Source organism: Oncorhynchus masou, chromosome 12 (genome assembly GCF_036934945.1).
Source record: "Oncorhynchus masou masou isolate Uvic2021 chromosome 12, UVic_Omas_1.1, whole genome shotgun sequence".
NCBI lineage: Eukaryota > Metazoa > Chordata > Actinopteri > Salmoniformes > Salmonidae > Oncorhynchus > Oncorhynchus masou.
The window spans coordinates 52,790,052-52,811,176 of record NC_088223.1 but is presented as its reverse complement, the minus strand read 5'-3'; the positions used below and the strand labels follow the sequence as shown (position 1 = coordinate 52,811,176).

Here is a 21,125-nt window from a genome sequence, read left to right as displayed (position 1 = left end):
CACAATCATCTCCTTTGTCTTGATCACGTTGAGGGAGAGGTTGTTGTCCTGGCACAGCCAGGTCTCTGCAATGTCCGTTTTGATTTAATCAGTGTTACTAACTGAAAAATATTTAACTCCTTACTCATACTGCTGTTTATGTTGCCAATAACACTGTTGTTCCCACTCTCATGTCTATCTGTTTTTTTACTGTCACTTTGCCAATGAAGCTCATCTCTTATTGTGTGTGTGTGTGTGTGTGTGTGTGTGTGTGTGTGTGTGTGTGTGTGTGTGTGTGTGTGTGTGTGTGTGTGTGGAGCTCATCTATGGTATCACAGTTTTTTAATATGCCAAGCATTTTATTAATGAAATGATGGTGGAACTACTGTATATACATTACCTGTACAAGAGAGAAAATTCCATTATTTTAGTTGGCTTTGTGTCTGTGTTTCTGTTCATTAGAACGTGCTGTGCTTGTACACACTGAAATCCGAGCTGGCCACGGAAGCCTGCTTTGACTGACGTTTTTGGGAATGTATCTCTGATGCAGTTCAATTGTCGTGTATAGATCATTTTATTATGTTCTAAGTGATGATTGGTGGTTTCAGTATGTATTCCGTTTGGCTGCCTCCCCTGTTCAATGCCTTGCACGTCTTTTACCTGCCAGTGACCCCTCACCCCACCCCACTGCATCGCAATTGCCAGAACAAGAGCTGTTGATGTCTCTGACTCATAGTTACTGTGTTCCCATTTGTTTATCTCTATACTCATCCCAGAAACATGCAACATAGCCCATCTCCTCCTCTAATTAAAAGTCCCAAGGCCCTCAAGGCAACACTTCAACAAGGTTTAGTTGTTATTATAGTCATCAAGTAGCCTACCAATGTGACAAGACTCTTCAACTGGTGTTTTTGTTGGACACAGAGATCATTCCTTAAGATTCTTTTGACACAAGACATAAAAATGTACAATTGTTTGTTGACAGAACATAATTACCAGCTATCGTTCCTTATTCTTTATATCAAACAACTTTCATACAAGCCTTATACTTCGGTAATCCTAATACCAAATGAATTGTTCCTCCCTAATTGGTTGCCATGTCAGAGCATTAGTAAGCTTTGTGTCATGGTATAATGTATATGTTATAAACCTGCCCCATTTTCCTCCAGACCCATCCACATTAGCCTAGTCTGCTTTCCCACTTGTCCCTCACGTCTACGTCACCCATGCTGTTTTGAGCTTTCAATTCTTTGATTAAAAGAGCAGGAAGAATCATCTACACACTATACTGCCGAGAAGCATTCTGATGTATTCTGTACATACAGGTTTTGTATTTAAAAGAAACAATGCATGCAAGGATCCTGGATGACCGAGCCCCATGTGTGTGTGTGTGTGTGTGTGTGTGTGTATATATCCTCTGTATAAATTGTGGGGTGTTTCTAAAAAAATAAAAACATTGGAAAACAAAGGAGAAATAAAGTGTAATTCTTTAAAATAACTGGTTACACTTGAAGATGGTCCTTTATTTTCTTGGATGTAAATCATTGTTAAAAGCTACAAAGTATTACAAAATAATAACATAGTAATTCTATTTTTTTTATTGCCTTTGTGAAACATTTTGTATCGGGGTAGTTAGGTCTGACAGGCCTTGTGTGGATCTTTGAATCTTTGATGTACCAACAAGTATGCATTATCATAAGTAGTTACTGTATGCCATTTTTTAGCATGCGCTTTTATCCAAAGCGACTTGCCGTCATGCATACATACATTTTTGGTATGGGTGGCCCCAGCGGGAATTGAACCCACAAACTTGTTGCAACCACCATGCTCTACCGAGTCACACAGGACAATGTAATTAGTGAAATGTTTCATGTGTCAACAATAACTTGAGTGCTAGTAACTGAAATTGGATCAAGGCTGACTGGTTTATACTGGTGCACCAAAGTACTTAGAGTCAATGTGTACGCCAAGTTGCTATAATTTACTGTGAGCTTCAAGAGAAGCGTTGTGACTTTATTCACAGGAACCAGAACCTAATTTCTGGGAACAGGGAAACCAAAACATCCAACAGGATGAGAAACCATTACCCTGAAGCACCCACCCATCTAGATCAGTGCCACAACCCAGCCCTGATTTCCCTTCCACCTCAATACATCCATGACCACACTCTGAGGCTGGAAGGACAGGTTGGCAAGGTCCAGAAGTACAGGCAGCATACAGTACATGACCCCCGCTGAGACCTTGACTCGATTCACAGTAAGTACTTCTTGTCTGTGGATATGCACTTTTATCCTCTGTTCTTTCTGTTTTCGATCCAAAGGAGATCTCATCTTTATATTCTCATAAACTGTTTATATAAAATGGTATGATTTTCATTGTGGGGTGCATTTGTATAGACATACTTTGATTTAAAAGCATGCTTGCACTGTGTAAGCATTCTTTACCGTATATGCTTGAAAAACATGTACTTTGTATATAAACTTTGTCTACTGTATTTTAATCCCTTACTCATTTTTAAGAATTTTTCCCACTGTGAATTTAATGAATATAGCTACTGTACAATAGATTAGAATTTGTGTATATCAACGATGTATTATTTTCACAATATTCTTTAAAGCTGTGAAATGTCGTTTGCTTCACAGTCACGTGAAATATGTATGTCTGTTTTAATAGTTCCCTCTGAATATAAACAAAGATTTATATCAAGACTATTACACATTTAACCCTATTTTAAATAAGTAAGGGATAATCAACGAGGGGGTTATACGTTATGGAAAATAATGAACGCTCATTATTTTCCAGGGAACGCATAGAGCCCCGATTTGATATGTCCCTTTTATACCATGGCTATAATTGAATCCACTGAAGTAGTTAGCACGTTTACTGGCATTTATTGTTAAAGATTGTCTTGAAGGGCATTCTAGAACGTACATCATTTCCCACGGTAGCATTCAGTGGCTATAGTTCATTCGTACATGTTCTATGTTTGAGCTGCATTTGAAAGCAAGTCGAATTGAAAACATTATTGGCATTGTTGAATTCGATTTTCATAATAGCAAGCCAGGACTGCTGGTTTGAAGCAAGTCTGCTTGTTTGGTTACCAAGGAAACTACTATAGATATCTGGTACATTTGCTAGCTAGCTACTTCAGTGGATGTTGAACATTTCCACCGGCACATTAACACATTTCTAGAGGCAAATGTGTTACATTATAGCCATGGTATTGTAGTATACCCTACTATGGGGTCGAGCGTTCTGTGGACACAACTGACACAGAGTTTGTAGTTCACAATAATCTATTTGGCTATTAAACACAGAATGTCACGCAATAACCCAGCAGAGTTCGTCACACTGTGCGTGTTCACGTAATCCTCTCTGTCCGAACGCCAATTTTGTATTTTGGCAACGATTATTCGGCTCCAGCCAGACGCCGTCTCTTAATGGACAATGCAAACCGCTCTCTTCTTTAGACCAATGTCCTGACAAAGTTCAGTGAACACCCCTCTTCGGCCGATGCCAACATAGTCCTCATAATCGCCCGCGCCCAATTCTTCAACCGAGTCCAGAAACGCAGGCCGTGTGAAATGGTTCCTCAGCTTCTAAATCTTTAAACGAATGCCAAACGCCCGTCTTCGCTGACAAACTGCAATTTTCGGCATAAACCAGGCTAAACTATGTTAGCTGGCGCAGCCTAGTCTCACATTACACGTTACATAGTAAACGTAAATCCGGAATGTTCAATTTAGAATGCCAAACGCCCGTCTTCGCTGACAAACTGCAATTTTCGGCATAAACCAGGCTAAACTATGTTAGCTGGCGCAGCCTAGTCTCACATTACACGTTACATAGTAAACGTAAATCCGGAATGTTCAATTTAGGATGATATATTATGTTTTGGTATGGTTATGTAACGGATGTGAAGCGGCTAGCTTAGTTAGCAGTGCGCGCTAAATAGCTTTTCAACCGGTGACGTCACTTGCTCTGAGACCTTAAAGTAGTAGTTCGCCTTGCTCTGCAAGGGCCGCGCGTTACCCATTGTGGAGCGATGGGTAACGACGCTTTGAGGGTGACTTGTTGATGTGTGCAGAAGGTCCTTGGTTCGCGCCCGGGTATGAGCGAGGGGACGGTTTAAAATTATACTGTTACAGTTACATAAGACAGAAAGTTACTTAAGGCAAAAACGAAAGGAGGTTGGATGGTCAGGGTGGAGATTAACACGAACATCTAGCAACCTAAAGGTTTTTTAAAATCTAATCACAGACAACTTTAGCATTTTAGCCAATTAGCAACTTTTCAACTACTTAGCATGTTAGCTAACCCTTCCCCTAATCTTAACCCGTTTAACTAAACTTAAACCAAACCCCTCACCCTAGCCAGCTAACTAATGTTAGCATTAGCCACCTAGCTAAAGTTAGCAACACAAATTTGAATTCATAACATGTGGTACATTTTAGCAAATTCCTAACATATTGTAATGAAACAGGCAGGGAGCAGGCCTTGACCCCTTGACCTTCTGTGCCCCAAAAGCATTCTCAAGCGGCAGAGTCGATATCCGTGCTTATAACCCGAGGGTCGTTAAACAACTTCCCCCCTTTCAAAAAGCGCGTCCTCGCGCTAGCTTGCAACTCAACGTCTTATAGGAACGCGCTCACTGGCCAAGCACACGCACTGTCGTGGATGCAGGGTCCGATCACTTCTGACAACAATGTAATGAAACAGGCAGGGAGCAGGTCTCGAACCCGCAACCTTCTAGCCCGAAGTCCAGCGCGCTATCGACTGTGCCGCAAAAGAATGCTCCAGCAGCAGAGTTGATATCCGAGCTTATTACCCCAGGGTTGTTACAATATCATACCAATTGTCATTTGTAAACATATCATAAGAAATGGTTGTAGGACATGCACAAATTAATACATACCATAAGAAATGTAACATATCATACCAAATGGAGTGTCTCGGATTTACGTACAGAAATAATACTAAATGCTCTGAGTGAAGTGTCTTGAATTTATGTGAATAATGATGAGTGAGAAAGATATACACACAAATATCATAACCCCAAGACATGCTAACCAATTGTTTCCCAAACTCTGTCCTTGGGACCCCAAGCATGCAAGTTTTGTTTTTTCCCCTAGCCTTACACAGTTGATTAAAATAATCAACTAATCACCAAGATTTGATCATTTGGATCAGCTGATCAGGACAAAAACCAAAGCGTGCACCCCTTGGGGTCCCGATGACCGAGTTTAGGAAACGCTGTGCTAACGTCTCACTATTACAATAACCTAAGTTAGCATTTTTATTTGTGCAGGGGTTATCATATTTGTGCTTCTTTAACTTTCTCACTCATCATGATTTACGATTCATTCAGGATTGTCAGTAATCATGGTAGCATCCACATTAATGTAGAAGTGTTTAGAGACATTGATAGGAGAATTATGTTCTCCAGGTACATCACCCAATTAAATTATATTATTCTCAGTCTGCAAACCAGAATTTGTAAGATCCTGGTCGAATGAAACAGACGGAGGCCCAGCTTAATAGTCAAACAAGTTTATTCACGGAACGTTCTGAAGTCAAGAATACAGATCAATTCATTTTATACTGACTTCGCACGCCCACACATACACACAGCCATACGCACACACACACACAAACATACCCACACACACATGCACACAAACAGACGCACACACATGTCCTGCTATGCACACACTGTCTGTCTCACTACCCAGCCGACAGAGATAGTGACCTTGTCCTTGAGACGTACTCCCCGTTCTCTCCCAAATCTCAAGTCAGGTCGGCACCAAGCTCAGACACAGTCTGTGTTTAAAATACCATAAAGACATATTGTCTTTACCCTAATTCTGACTAGGACTACACATTTATTTATTACGATTTTATACATTCTAATCAATTCCATACAATTATATGTTTCAGGGCGGAATATTGTAATCATTCAATTAACAGACAATTCTCACCTATCAGACATTCTATTCTTATTTACAATAAAAGTGACTCCAAAATGACACATTATTTACCATTCATTTCTATTGGCCACAAAATAATCTGAAATGTCACCAAAACTAACAGCAAATGCATCCAACAAATTTGTAGAGTCAAGCTTGATGTAGTCATTGCATGCTGTGAATATAGCACCAAATACTTAACCTTTTACCATCTTTAAAACACATGTAAGTGAATGTCCCAATACTTTTGGTCCCCTAAAATCGGGGAACTATGTACAAAAAGTGCTGTAACACATATAACGCAAACATCTAGCAAATCAAAGGTTGCATGTTCGAATCTCATCACAGACAACTTTAGCATTTTAGCAACTTTTCAACTACTTACAAATGTTTTGCTACTTTGCAACTACTTAGCATGTTAGCTAACCCTTCCCATCACTCTAACCTTAACTCTTTTAGCCATCCCTTCGCATAACCCCAAAGTTAACCCTTTTAGCTAACCTTAACCCTTTAACCTAACTCTTAAACTTAACCCTAAACCCTAGCCTTGCTAACAGTAGCAAGCTAGCTAATGTTAGTCACCTAGCTAGAATTCTTAACATATCATACATTTGAGCAAATTCTTTACATATTGTACATTTTGCAAATTCGTAACATGTAATACCAATTGTAATTCTTAACATATCATACAAAATCGGTGATGGACATCCACAAATGAATACATACCATAGTAATACATGATACTGATTTCTCAGATTTACGTACAGAATAATACAAAATACTCTGAGACCATATTTCAACAACCCAACCAACTAATGAAACCACTAATTTTATTGCAAAAATAACAAATTGTAAGCGAAGTAGGCAGACCTGCCTAATTCTCAATTGAAACATTGTTTTTGTGTTTAAAAGGCTAAATTACACATTCTGTTAACATATGACCTCAGATTGATCTGTCTTGCAATTTGTAGTCTGATATTTCAGATTAAGATATGATAATTTTTCACAAAATTGTTTGGATGTGATGAACTACTTTTTCAAAGTGACTTTAGTTAAGTAAACTATGTTGTTTATTTGTAGTTGTATTGTAGCTTAACTTCTTCCAGTGTTTATTAATAATTGTATCTTAGTAAACTATATTTTCAGAGTACTGTAGCTTCCCCAACACTGGATAGATATGATTGATTTATCAATAGTAAATTCTACAATTACATTCTCATGACGTTCCAGGGGCCAGAAGAATGTTGAAGAGCAAAACATGGCAGTTGACAGCCATATTAATGCTTATATCTGATTGGAGTCAGTGCATCAAGTCACAACAATTTACAGGTTAGTCTCTGTAGGTGTCTTTCCATTCATTAAGCACTGTTTTACTGTGTAATATCTCATAATACCAGGCAGATTTCCGTTCAAAGTTATGTTTGTACAAGAATGTGATGGGCTGTCAAATACACTGTGCTATATTTATTTTTTATTTTATTTTACCTTTATTTAACCAGGCAAGTCAATTAAGAACAAATTCTTATTTTCATTGACGGCCGAGGAACAGTGGGTTAACTGCCTGTTCAGGGGCAGAACGACAGATTTGTACCTTGTCAGCTCGGGGTTTTGAATTCCCAACCTTCCAACACTCTAACCACTAGGCTTCCCTGCCACCATTATATATAGGCTATATAGGTGGTTATATCCAGACAGCACATGGCTAGGTGGGTGGTGGTGAGTGTGGGAGGTTGAAATGAAAGCACACTGCACAGTCACATAGCCGCTCAGCATCACAGAGAGTGTTTGCACATTGGCAAGATGTCGCCAAGAGATCACATTTTCCCTTCAGCCGCTATTTGGACGACGCATGTCAAAGCTCCTAAATTACACTGGTAATAATAAAAAGTTACAGTCGTGAGTAAATACATTTTTATACTCTTCATTTTTCATACTTGTCCCCTGTGGGAATCGAAGCCACAAAGCTCCGTGCTCTACCAACTGAGCTAAATAAGAATATAATAGATTGGAAGTGACTTTGTTTGTGGGTAAATTGAAGAGGGAAGACTAGAGTTAATGTCAAGTTTATTAAATTCTTACAATTACTCTGGCACAAAGAAGAGAGGAACAAGGAACAGAGAAACAGAAACATCACATTTAACAAAAATCTAGTTTATGCAGGCTGAGGACCACACTATTTACCAAGAGGGTTTTCATCTATAGTTTAGCTGTCGATTTACCACCACAAACTGATACTGCCACTGACCGCACTCAACGATCTGTATAAGCAAACAAGAAAATGCTCATCCAGAGGCGGCAGGGCTTGCAAACTATTACGGACTACAAAGGAAAGCACAGCCGCGAACTGCCATTGACTCAAGCCTACCAGACGAGCTAAATTACTTCTATGCTCATTTTGAGGCAAGCATTACTGAAGCATGCTTGAGAGCACTAGCTCTTCCGCACAACTGTGTGATCATGCTCTCCGTAGCCGACGTGAGTAAGACCTTGAAACAGGTCAACATTCCCAAGGCTGCAGGAACACCTACCTTTTCTATTTATTTACCTTGTTTTTTTTTTTTTTTTTACTTCAGTTTATTTTGGTAAATAATTTCTTAACACTTATTTTTCTTAAAACTGCAATGTTGGTGAAGGGCCTGTAAGTTAGCATTTCACTGTAAGGTCTGTTACCTGTTGTATTCGGTGCATGTGACGAATAAAATTTGATTTGAATATGTGATGAATGTATTTACAAAATAAGGTGGCAAGTACTGTAATCAGAAAACGCGCTTTTATTCATTTTTTAATGATATTTTCTGATAAAAGTATTTGCCAACCATGACCTGAAAATGTTGACTGTCCACCGGTAAACTATGCCTAAAAGTTGCGATATGTGGCCACCACGGGTGCGGAATGATTATACACCCAGAGAAGGCTGCATTGTGACACTCAACGCCAGTCAGCACGCAAATCTTTGGCCGACATATCAAAATGCGTAGGGAATATGTCGTTTGGAGAGCGTTTGTACGTTGGTAAAATGACGCCGAGACATCTGAATAGAATGTTGATGCCTGGCCTATTTATATAAACGATGTAGAACTGTAGAATGTAGACAATGTGCTAATGCTCTCAATACTATACCACATATTCCCGATGTATTATGTGTACATCGTAACTACGTTGGGCATACGTGTGTGCTATTTGGGTCCCAATTTCAATATCTACATCTACCGCCGACTCTGTGATGCTGAGCGGCCATGTGACGGTGTAGCGCGCATGCATTTCGACCTCCCACAGCCGCTTTCCCCCGACCTGAACTGGCTGCAAGGACTGAGCATCCATAATAGCGAAATTACAGCTCTAACCATGTTGAGGCTATACCGTGCTTATTTACAATTAAAATGTTTACAAACAATAGATAAAACAAGCTTATATTTTGGCTTCGGATGGGTTACAACAATATATATAATGAATTGATGAACCAATCACAGATTGCCTCTTAATGCTTACTGCAAGCTTGCAGGTGCCTTTTGCTCTATTAACCTTTGACCTGAAAATACTGTGTACCTCATTGACTTCCAGTGGATCCTCCTGAGAACATTGGGATTGATGACCCTGGCCACCTCGGGCCGCTCTACATCCACTGGACGGCTCCAGCCAGCCTGACCAACTTGACTGCCTGCTCCATGAGATACCATCTGGAGTACTTCAACACATATCAGAGCAGATGGACTGTAAGTCACTGGACACAAAACTAGACATTGTCAAACGTTGTACCTACCTCCCGTTGTTCTTCTTATCCTGCCAACACTTGTCTGCCAGGACAGGACTGTGTGTCCTAATGCTACTGTATTCTTATACACAGAATAACAGAGGAACGTGATACACCATCCATAAACATCCTGCCAAAACCAGTTATGATTTACATCAGAAGTCAATATTTCCCAATGATATCATCTCCTAAGATCTGTCTAGATTTGTGGTTGACTAGCTGTAACTGTATTTAGATTCAATGGAATTATTCTGTTTTTTTTCCTGTGAATGTAAAACATCCTAGAGCATTTTTAGGGGGAGTAAGAATGAAATATTCATGAATGTATTCATGAGAACATCATGAATACATTGGAGATTTTATCAAATATTTTCAATATAGTAGTAATGGCCAGGTGCCTGAGGTATGCATAATATGAATGTGATATTGTCTGTGAATGGTTAGGTGATCAGGACTGTACGGACATGGTACCGTGCTCAGTTTGACCTGGAGAAGGAGGTCAGGGTGCGGATCTCCACCTTACTGAAGGGAGCCTGCACCAACGGCACTGAGCTCAAGAGCCCCTTCACAGAGATGGTTCTGCCGCCCAATAACACAGGTGAGGTCAGGAGGACAATGTGCTTTTGTAGATATGGAATTGTTTGGATTAAATGACACCAATAGGCTGACAGAAAGCGAGATCGTTCTATCCTCTTTATCATCCTATATAGGAATGAACAATGAGTGAGTGCTGTATAGCTGGAATTCTCTACAGGCACCATTATGGACAGGGGCTGAATGGGGCGGTTCGATTTGGTCGACCAGCTTCAACCATCTATTTATCTCTTAATCTCTTTTAATTTGCTTCCAGGCCCAGTTGGCTCCAGGGTCCAGGGGTTTGGTTGCGTGTTTTATCAGAAGGAGTTCATGGAGTGCACCTGGGAGATGGGCTTGGAGGAGCCAACCCAATCCCAGTATAGCCTGTACTTTTGGTAGGTCACCCTAAATGGGTACGTTAGAACATCTCTCCTAATGTATGGCCTACCTACATGTCTGTACCTGTTATATACTGGACAAATGTGGCGTGTTGATGCCTGAGTGTGTCTGTGTGCTTCTCCAGGCATCGGGAGAAGGAGCAAGCTGAGGAGTGTCCTCAGTACATCCACTCCAATGGGGTCAGGACTGGCTGCAAATTCACAGAGGAATCTCTCTCAGAATTCAGTGATTTCAACATATGCATAAACAGCTCTTCTCCCATGGTGGTCTTGAGGTCGGCGTTCTTCTCCCTGCAAATTCAGAATTATGGTACTTAACACTCAACTTCACAACAAGGCATGATATGCCTCACTTATTCAAATGCAATACTGCTAGATTTTCTTCACATAAACATTCTTCAGCTGCACATAATGTTTTTTTTTTTCATAATGTCCTTTGTTCATAGCATATCCAGATATTATTTGCACAGTCTAATCTCTCCTCCGGTCTCATTACACCCACCGGTACTTGCAATGACATCATTATGTCTTCTCCGTTCTGGTTTCTTTGTAAACAATCCACTGACTCCTTTGGGCCTCTCTGTACTCTAGTGAAACCTGCAGCCATTGAGACAGTGCATCTGGAAGCAAGTCCAGACAGGAGGCTTCTGGTGCAGTGGGACTTGCCCAACGAGAGGATTCCCAGGCACTGCCTTGAGTATGAAGTGGAAGCCAGAGAGGAGGGCGTAGACGGACAGCCGTTGTTGGTGTGACCTTCTTGAACCCGTCTCTCAATATCTCCAATGATGTTATGTGTCAAAACATTGTGTAATAACAGGTAGCGTAGCAACTTGGCCATTGCTCAGTCTGCAAGGCATAGTGGGCGGTGTTGCAATCTACTGCAAAGATAGCCTGCAGAGTTCTGTCCTACTATCCAGGTCTGTACCCAAACAATTTGAACTTCTACTTTTAAAAATCCACCCCTCTAAAAACAAGTCTATCACCGTTGCCGCCTTCTATAGACCACCCTCTGCCCCCAGCTGTGCTCTGGACACCATATGTGAACTGATTGCCTGCCATCTATCTTCAGAACTCGTGCTACTAGGCGACCAAAACTGGAACATGCTTAACACCCCCAGTCATCCTACAATCTAAACTTGATGCCCTCAATCTCACACAAATTATCAATGAACCTACCAGGTACCACCATAAAGCCGTAAACACGGGCACCCTCATAGATATCATCTCTGCTATTTTCAACCAAGATCTCAGCGATCACTGCCTCATTGCCTGCATCCGTAATGGGTCAGCGGTCAAACCACCTCCACTCATCACTGTCAAACGCTCCCTGAAACACTTCAGCGAGCAGGCCTTTCTAATCGACCTGGCCGGGGTATCCTGGAAGGATATAGATCTCATCCCGTCAGTAGAGGATGCCTGGTTATTCTTTTTTAAATGCCTTCCTCACCATCTTAAATAAGCATGCCCCATTCAAGAAATTTAGAACCAGGAACATATATAGCCCTTGGTTCTCTCCAGACCTGATTGCCCTTAACCAACACAAAAACATCATATGGCGTTCTGCATTAGCATCGAACAGCCCCGTGATATGCAACTTTTCAGGGAAGCTGGAAACCAATATACACAAGCAGTTAGTAAAGCCAAGGCTAGCATTTTCAAGCAGAAATTTGCTTCCTGCAACACAAACTCAAAAAAGTTCTGGGACACTGTAAATTCCATGGAGAATAAGAACACCTCCTCCCAGCTGCCCACTGCACTGAAGATAGGAAACACTGTCACCACCGGTAAATCCACTATAATTAAGAATTCCAATGAGCATTTTGCTACGGCTGGCCATGCTTTCCACCTGGCTACCCCTACCCCGGTCAACAGCACTGCACACCCCACAGCAAATCGCCCAAGCCTTCCCCATTCCTCCTCCTCCCAAATCCAGTCAGCTGATGTTCTGAAAGAGCTGCAAAATCTGGACCCCTACAAATCAGCCGGGCTAGACAATCTGGACCCTTTCTTTCTAAAATTATCTGCCAAAATTGTTGCCACCCCTATTACTAGCCTGTTCAACCTCTATTTCGTGCCGTCTGAGATTCCCAAAGATTGGAAAGCAGCTGCGGTCATCCCCCTCTTCAAAGGGGGGGAACACTCTTGACCCAAACTGCTACAGACCTATATCTATCCTACCCTGTCTTTCTAAGGTCTTCGAAAGCCAAGTCAACAAACATATTACAGACCATTTCAAATCCCATCGTACCTTCTCCGCTATGCAATCTGGTTTCAGAGCTGGTCATGGGTGCACCTCAGCCACGCTCAAGGTCCTAAATGATATCTTAACTGCCATCGATAAGAAACAATACTGTGCAGCCGTATTCATTGACCTGGCCAAGGCTTTCGACTCTGTCAATCACCACATCCTCATCGGCAGACTCGACAGCCTTGGTTTCTCAAATTATTGCCTCGCCTGGTTCACCAACTACTTCTCTGATAGAGTTCAGTGTGTCAAATCGGAGGATCTGTTGTCCGGGCCTCTGGCAGTCTCTATGGGGGTGCCACAGGGTTCAATTCTTGGACCGACTCTCCTGTCTGCATACATCAATGATGTCGCTCTTGCTGCTGGTGAGTCTCTGATCCACCTCGACGCAGACGACACCATTCTGTATACTTCCGGCCCTTCTTTGGACACTGTGTTAACAACCGTCCAGGCGAGCTTCAATACCATACAACTCTCCTTCTGTGGCCTCCAATTGCTCTTTAATACAAGTAAAACTAAATGCATGCTCTTCAACCGATCGCTGCCTGCACCTGCCCGCCTGTCCAACATCACTACTCTGGACGGCTCTGACTTAGAATATGTGGACAACTACAAATACCTAGGTGTCTGGTTAGACTGTAAACTCTCCTTCCAGACTCACATCAAACATATCCAATCCAAAGTAAAATCTAGAATTGGCTTCCTATTTCGCAACAAAGCATCCTTCACTCATGCTGCCAAACATAACCTTGTAAAACTGACCATCCTACCAATCCTCGACTTCGGCGATGTCATTTACAAAATAGCCTCCAATACCCTACTCAATAAATTGGATGCAGTCTATCACAGTGCCATCCGTTTTGTCACCAAAGCCCCAAATACTACCCACCACTGCGACCTGTATGCTCTCGTTGGCTGGCCCTCGCTTCATACTCGTTGCCAAACCCACTTGCTCCAGGTCATCTACAAGACCCTGGTAGGTAAAGTCCCCCCTTATCTCAGCTCACTGGTCACCATAGCAGCACCCACCTGTAGCACACGCTCCAGCAGGTATATCTCTCTGGTCACCCCCAAAACCAATTCTTCCTTTGGCTGCCTCTCCTTCCAGTTCTCTGCTGCCAATGACTGGAACGAACTACAAACATTTCTGAAACTGGAAACAACTACCTCTTTCCCTACTTTATTAATTTATTTTGGTCCTTTGCACCCCATTATTTCTATCTCTACCTTGCACATTCTTCTACTGCAAATCACCCATTCCAGTGTTTTACTTGCTATATTGTATTTACTTTGCCACCATGGCCTTTTTTGCCTTTCCCTCCCTTATCTCACCTCACTTGCTCACATTGTATATATACTTATTTTTCTACTGTATTATTGACTGTATGCAGTATTGTGCCGTGGTTCTGGGGCCTGGGCCTTCAGTGAAGTCCTACACAGTCCCACCCGAATTAATCCACCTCTTATTACCATCATTATGATGCCATGGCTCTAGACACTATACATGTAGACAGAAACGTAGTATAACCAGGCGTTGCGTCACCTTGAAATTGACATTTTTATTCAGAGAATTGCAGGGGAAGAGTACAATACCTTTTCATTGTGCAGCTTCGTTGCCCTGCGCGCTTGTTCGTTGAGCTGTAGATCCACTCGGGTGTCCCAAAAAGTTTTCAAAAGCACCATTGTTTGTAAGTGCCCAGCCGTACTTTGGTGTCTTGTTGCTGCCTTGGTTAGACAACTCAGGTTTGCAAAGCCAGTGTGGCTCCAAACACCAAATCGATTGCTTGCAAATAATAGGCATTCCCAGCAGTACAGTTTGCAGTGCTTCTCGGAGCCTGTGAGTTATTGATAGCGCCCATAATTGAAAGTGGCAAACAAATCCCTTTCCCGCCTGTGACAGGCTTTGTAGCGTCGGCATCTATCTCTCCTGACAATGTCTAACCTTTCTTGAAAAGTTTGTCTTGAGAATGGTGTTATAATTATATCCTCGACCAAATCGATATATTCTCCTTCCGCCATTGTGGGTTGAAAAAACAGCTTAGTAGTACGCAAAATTAATTTGTTGATCAATTTCAGTTTCCTAGTTCTGAGACCTGCCCATATAGGACCTGCCTCTCAATATTGGTAATCCAATTAAAGACGTGCAGGCACTACGCCTGCTAGCTGGCTCGTGTGTAACACTAGAGCCAGCCAGCAGGCGTACAATAGCCAACTCTAAAGCTGATTGGTTGACACTACATTTTAATTTCCATTCACTTTAAGCTACAAGCGCCCGCACTGTTGATTCTGATGGCCTGAGGGCAGATTTTAGACCCCTGGCAACACATGATGGCTGAATATGATTGGATAAAATATCTAACATAAAGACCAGACCTCCAAATCTCAACCTGGGGCTGGAAGCAGTGCAACCAAGACGAACGCTATGAAATGAAGAGTGTAACTCTTACTCTGGGGAATAATTTAATACATATTTGTGGGAAAATATATATTTTTTAAAATTATATTCTGATGATGTTTAGGCCAGCAGAGAAGGCCTTGCTGGCCCTGACGGCCCACCACTGACTGTATGTTTGTTTTTCTCCATGTTTGTTTTACTCCATTTTACTGTGTTTTTGTATGTGTCAAACTGCTTTGCTTTATCTTAGCCAGGTCGCAATTGTAAATGAGAACTTGTTCTCAACTTACCTACCTGGTTAAATAAAGGTGAAATAAAAAAAATTGTAAAGACAGAAATGCATGATCTCAGATCATGCAGGCACATACTGTACTGAACAGAGTTCAAAATCAAATCAAATTTTATTTGTCACATACACATGGTTAGCAGATGTTAATGCGAGTGTAGCGAAATGCTTGTGCTTCTAGTTCCGACAATGCAGTAATAACCAACAAGTAATCTAACTAACAATTCCTAAACTACTGTCTTATACACAGTGTAAGGGGATAAAGAATATGTACATAAGGATATATGAATGAGTGATGGTACAGAGCAGCATAGGCAAGATACAGTAGATGGTAAAATCATTTTGTTTTGACACATAACATCATTGAAGATAATCTTTGAAGAAGAAAATAATAATATTATTGGTTAGAGAATAGACAAAAATCTCTCTGAAGTTTTGTTCAGATCTGATATTGTTCCTGTCACCAGCAGCAGAGGAATGTAACCAATGAGATGACGCTGACTTCCCTCTCAATGGATGGTGCCCGGAGGAAGTGCTTCCGGATCAGGTCTAGGATGCACCACTACTGTGCTGACAGAGGCTTCTGGAGTGACTGGAGCCGTTGGTCCTGTCACTCAGGTAACAGATTTCTCCATACAGAAATCATCTCCTGGTGTGTATATCCTTAAATTCAATTAATAGATTTGCCTGTTTGTTCTCCTCCATGCATATTTCCCCCCCTGTATATACAGTTGAAGTCCGGAAGTTTACATACACTTAGGTTGGAGTCATTAAAACTCGTTTTTCAACCACTCCACAAATTTCTTGTTAACAAACTATAGTTTTGGCAAGTCGGTTAGGACATCTACTTTGTGCATGACACAAGTAATTTTTCCAACAATTGTTTACAGGCAGATTATTTCACTTACAATTCACTGTATCACAATTCCAGTGGGTCAGAAGTTTACATACAGTAAGTTGACTGTGTCTTTTAAACAGCTTGGAAAATTCCAGAAAATGATGTCATGGCTTTAGAAGCTTCTGAGAGGCTAATTGACATAATTTGAGTCAATTGGAGGTGGACCTGTGGATGTATTTCAAGGCCTACCTTCAAACTCAGTGCCTCTTTGCTTGACATAATGGGAAAATCAAAAAAAAAAGCTAAGACCTCAGAAAAGATATTGTAGACCTCCACAAGTCTGGTTCATCCTTGGGAGCAATTTCCAAACGCCTCAAGGTACCACGTTCATCTGTACAAACCATAATACGCAAGTATAAACACCATGCAGCCGTCATACCGCTCAGGAAGGAAAGCGTTCTGTCTCTTAGAGATGAACGTACTTTGGGGCTAAAAGTGCAAATCAATCCCAGAACAGCAGCAAAGAACATTGTGAAGATGCTGGAGGAAACAGGTACAAAAGTATCTATATCCACAGTAAAACATGTCTTATATTGACATAACCTGAAAGGCTGCTCAGCAAGGAAGAAGCCACTGCTCCAAAACCACCATTAAAAAATCCAGATGACAGTTTGCTACTGCACATGGGGACAAAGATAATACTTTTTGGAGAAATGTCCTCGGGTCTGATGAAACAAAAATAGAACTGTTTGGCCATAATGACCATTGTTATGTTTGGAGGAAAAAGGGAGAGGCTTGCAATCCGAAGAACACCATCCCAACGGAGAAGCACAGGGGTGGCAGCATCATGTCGTGGGGGTGCTTTGCTGCAGGAGGTACTGGTGCACTTCACAAAATAGATGGCATCATGAGGGGGGAAAATTCGGTAGATAAATTGAGGCAAAATCTCAAGACAGCTTGGTCGCAAATGGGTCTTCCAAATGGACAATGACCCTAAGCATACTTCCAAAGTTGTGGCAAAATGGCTTAAGGACAACAAAGTCAAGGTATTGGAGTGGCCATCACAAAGCCCTGACCTAAATCCTATAGAAAATCTGTAGGCAGAACTGAAAAAGCGTGTGCGAGCAAGGAGGCCTACAAACCTGACTCAGTTACACCAGAATGAACGGGCCAAAATTCACCCAACTTATTGTGTGAAGTTTGTGGAAGGCTACCTGAAACGTTTGACCCAAGTTAAACAATTTAAAGGCAATGCTACCAAATACTAAGTGAATGTATGTAAACTTCTGACCCACTGGGAATGTGAGGAAAGAAAGAAAAGCTGAAATAAATCATTCTCTTTACTATTATTATTTTTTATTCTTAAAATAAAGTGGTGATCCTAACTGACCTAAGACAGGACATTTTTACTCTGATTACATGTCAGGAATTGTGAAAAACTGAGTTCAAATGTATTTGGCTAAGGTGTATGTAAACTTCCGACTTCAACTGTATGCATATACACTGAGTGTACAAAACATTGACACCTTCCTAATATTGAGTTGCGCCTCAATTTGTCGGGCATGGACTCTACAAGGTGTTAAACGCATTCCACAGTGATGCTGGCCCTTGTTGACTCCAATGCTTCCCACAGTTGTCAAGATGGCTGGATGTCCTTTGGGTGGTGTACCATTCTTGATACACTAGGGAAACTGTTGAGGGTGAAAAACCCAGCAGTGTTGTAGATCTTGACACACTCAAACCGGTGCGCATGGCACCTACTACCATACCCTGTTCAAAGGCCCCTAAATATTTTGTCTCGACCACTCACCCTCTGAATGGTACACATACACAATCCATATCTCAATTGTCTCAAAGTTTGAAAATCCTTCTTCCTTTAACCTGTCTCCTCAATCAATAAGGGATAATAGGTTTTCATAATGGTTTGTACACTCTGTGTATTTCCTGTAAGGAGGAGTCTCTGAACCCATATCTTTCCCTAGATACAGAGTCAGATGCTGTGGTGGGCTGTGCCGTGGTCATCGGGATCATCATCTCTATGTTGATCCTGTCTCTGTTTGGGTGGGCACTATGGAGAAAGTGAGTATACACACACACACGCACACAAAACCGTCTATTTAAGCCCTGAAATACTGGTGAAGGATCATTGCATATCTTGATCAACTCTCTGTCTCTTAGGTTGAAAGCCAGAGAGGGGGAAATGATGCCTTTCGGTCCCCTGCACAAACTGATGGAATATTCCAAAGGACTCTCTGCTCGCAGTCATTTCAATAAAACAAGAGAGAACCAGTAGTATAGCCTTTGCAAGCATTACCTTTGGGCAGACAAATGATAAAGAGATCAGATTTAGACTGGTGTTCACACATATTTGAAGCACCCATGCAGACATGCTCAAACACAACCATGCGCACACCCATGAACATACACAGACACAACATGAGGATGAGACAGTAAAGCTCTGTGTAATTTCATATCAAAGACAGAATTGTATTGAATTGTATGCTGATATTCATCTCTTATGTATCGATATGTTACTCAGTAGAATAGGAAGTGTTCTTACCAAACCATTTACGTAATGTAAAACTCTGTTTTACGTAGTATAGACTTAAGAAATGCCATAGCTCTTTCCAGTTTGTTTACTTTCCACATGTCTTTCATTTATATCACAAATTATACTTACTGGAGTCGGTTTTTGTAGTTTTAGTTTGGTGCCATTGCATCCATTCGAATGTATCTTTTAAGTGCTGTGCATAGAATTCCCCGGCCTGTTAAAATTGAATGCATTGGATGGTGTTGAACTAATGTTATGTTTAATTAAAAAAAATGCTGCTCTATAGCTATAAAGATGTGTTGTTTGTTATTTTGTTTACAGTATTGTATTTGCAGTGATTGATGTTTCAGAAACCTTGAGATGTATGTTATTTTGCACCATCATGTGGCCGGTCAGGACGACTGTCCTCCAAGTGTATATTGTTTGCTCTTGCAATGAAGTGTTGCTGAACTGTCTTATGGATGTATTTATATCATGAGCATGGAGAAATTGTAAAAGCAATGGAAGTTGTCTTGACTTTGATACCGAGGAAGACAAAAGTCCATCATCTCAGACTGTCCCATGTGCCCATGCAAATCCAGATCCTGACCTGGAGTCGTTCCCGGAGGGAGGATTTTTGCTGGCTTGTTGTCCTGGCAGCCACCTGGTGTAATGGATCAATCTTCGGCACTCAGAGGTCTTTTGGAATCATACATATATGCTAGTTAATGCTCATCAGGACTCCAATAATGACATTTCTACATTTGCAATAGGTGAAAGGTCAGTTTTGCTTGGGTATCTGTTATGTACTTGAGTGAAGACCCAAAAGCGGTTTTAACAGAAACAGAGTTCTTTTAATGAAAAAACAGGAATGGCATAGATCCACTTCCGACGTTGTCAATGGCACAATAGAATACCCGCAGAGAGGGTGACAAATGAAACATAAAGTCCCTCTGATGAATAGCTGGGTAGCGGCGAAAGGCTGCAGGTCGCTCTGGGTCGGTGCGGGTCACAGAGGAACGGTGGTAGCTGATCACACGTAGCATATGATGAACTGGACACGGTGCAAACAAAAGATAGTTAGTAGAGTACAGGATGCACCTGCCAGGCAGACTCCGACAGGATAGGACTAGGAGGAAGCAAACGAGACGATAGCTTGCTTCTGGCATGAGAAACACAAACGAGAATCTGACACCGAAAGTAGCAGGAACAGAGAGAGAAATAGAGACCTAATCAGAGGGAAAAAAGGGAACAGGTGGGGAAAGGGTGAACGAGCTAGTTAGGGGAGATGAGGAACAGCTGGAGAAGGAGAGAAAGAGAAGGTAACCTAATAAGACCAGCAGAGAGAGACAGAGTGAAGAGAAAGGACAGGAACAGACATAATAAGACATGACAGGGATCTATTGTTCAGACAATGGTGTGAGTAGATGATCGATTTTGGTTTTGATTTGTTCAGACATTGATGAGCATGATGCCAGTGGGGCCACTCTGCTTGACACAGATTATTGGACAAGCACAAACACACAATCATGTTCATACTTGCTTCTCCCACAAAATACAGTTATGAGGTACGGCTGTATTACCCTATAAATAAGAAATTGGAGGATCGTCACCCCCCTTCTCTCTTCTCAACCTGGGTTTGTGCATTGGCCATTGGGTATGATCCGTCTCTGCCTCCCCCTGGCAGTGGTGGAAAAAGTATGCAATTGTCACACTTGAGTAAAAGTAAAGATACCTAAATAGAAAATGACTCAGTGAAAGTCACCCAGTAAAATACTACTTGAGTAAAAGTCTAAAAGTATTTGGTTTTAAATATACTTAGGTATAAAAAGTACAAGTATGAATTATTTCTAATTCTGTGTATTAAGCGAACCAAGCGGCACCATTTTCTTGTTTCTTTATTTATGGATAGCCAGGTGCACAATCCTACACTCAGACATAGTTTACAAACTAAGCATCTGTGTTTAGTGAGTCTGCCAGATCAGAGGCAGTAGAGATGACCAGGGATGTTCTCTTATAAGTGTGTGAATTGGACCAATTTTCTGTCCTGCTAAGCATTCAAAATGTAACAAGTACTTTTGGGTGTCAAGGGAAATGTATGGAGTAAAAAGTACATCATTTTCTTTAGGAATGTAATCTGTCAAAAAATATCAATAGTAAA

The 21,125-nt window shown here is 41.4% G+C and overlaps 1 protein-coding gene across 2 annotated transcripts; it reads left to right on the top strand.

The window, feature by feature from the left end:
• Positions 1-2,075: 2,075 nt before the first annotated feature.
• Positions 2,076-19,278, top strand: LOC135550382 (interleukin-13 receptor subunit alpha-2-like). 2 transcript variants are annotated; one of them, XM_064981121.1, is made up of 10 exons: positions 2,076-2,235; positions 7,176-7,274; positions 9,507-9,658; positions 10,141-10,294; positions 10,547-10,667; positions 10,796-10,980; positions 11,262-11,416; positions 16,067-16,214; positions 18,417-18,513; positions 18,613-19,278. In XM_064981121.1, the coding sequence occupies exons 2-10, from the start codon at positions 7,187-7,189 to the stop codon at positions 18,725-18,727; spliced, it is 1,215 nt and encodes a 404-aa protein (XP_064837193.1). In that variant the 5' UTR covers positions 2,076-2,235; positions 7,176-7,186; the 3' UTR covers positions 18,728-19,278. The 2 variants fall into 2 exon arrangements, with proteins under 2 accessions (XP_064837193.1, XP_064837194.1); XM_064981122.1 differs by lacking the exons at positions 2,076-2,235; positions 7,176-7,274 and adding an exon at positions 7,740-7,841.
• Positions 19,279-21,125: the final 1,847 nt, after the last annotated feature.

Coding starts and splice junctions, on each gene's coding strand:
- LOC135550382 (XM_064981121.1), top strand. CDS start 7,187: ATGTTGAAGAGCAAAACATGGCAGTTGACAGCCATATTAATGCTTATA. Junction 10,295..10,546: donor TCTGCCGCCCAATAACACAG/GTGAGGTCAGGA, acceptor ATTTGCTTCCAG/GCCCAGTTGGCTCCAGGGTC. Junction 10,668..10,795: donor CAGTATAGCCTGTACTTTTG/GTAGGTCACCCT, acceptor GTGCTTCTCCAG/GCATCGGGAGAAGGAGCAAG.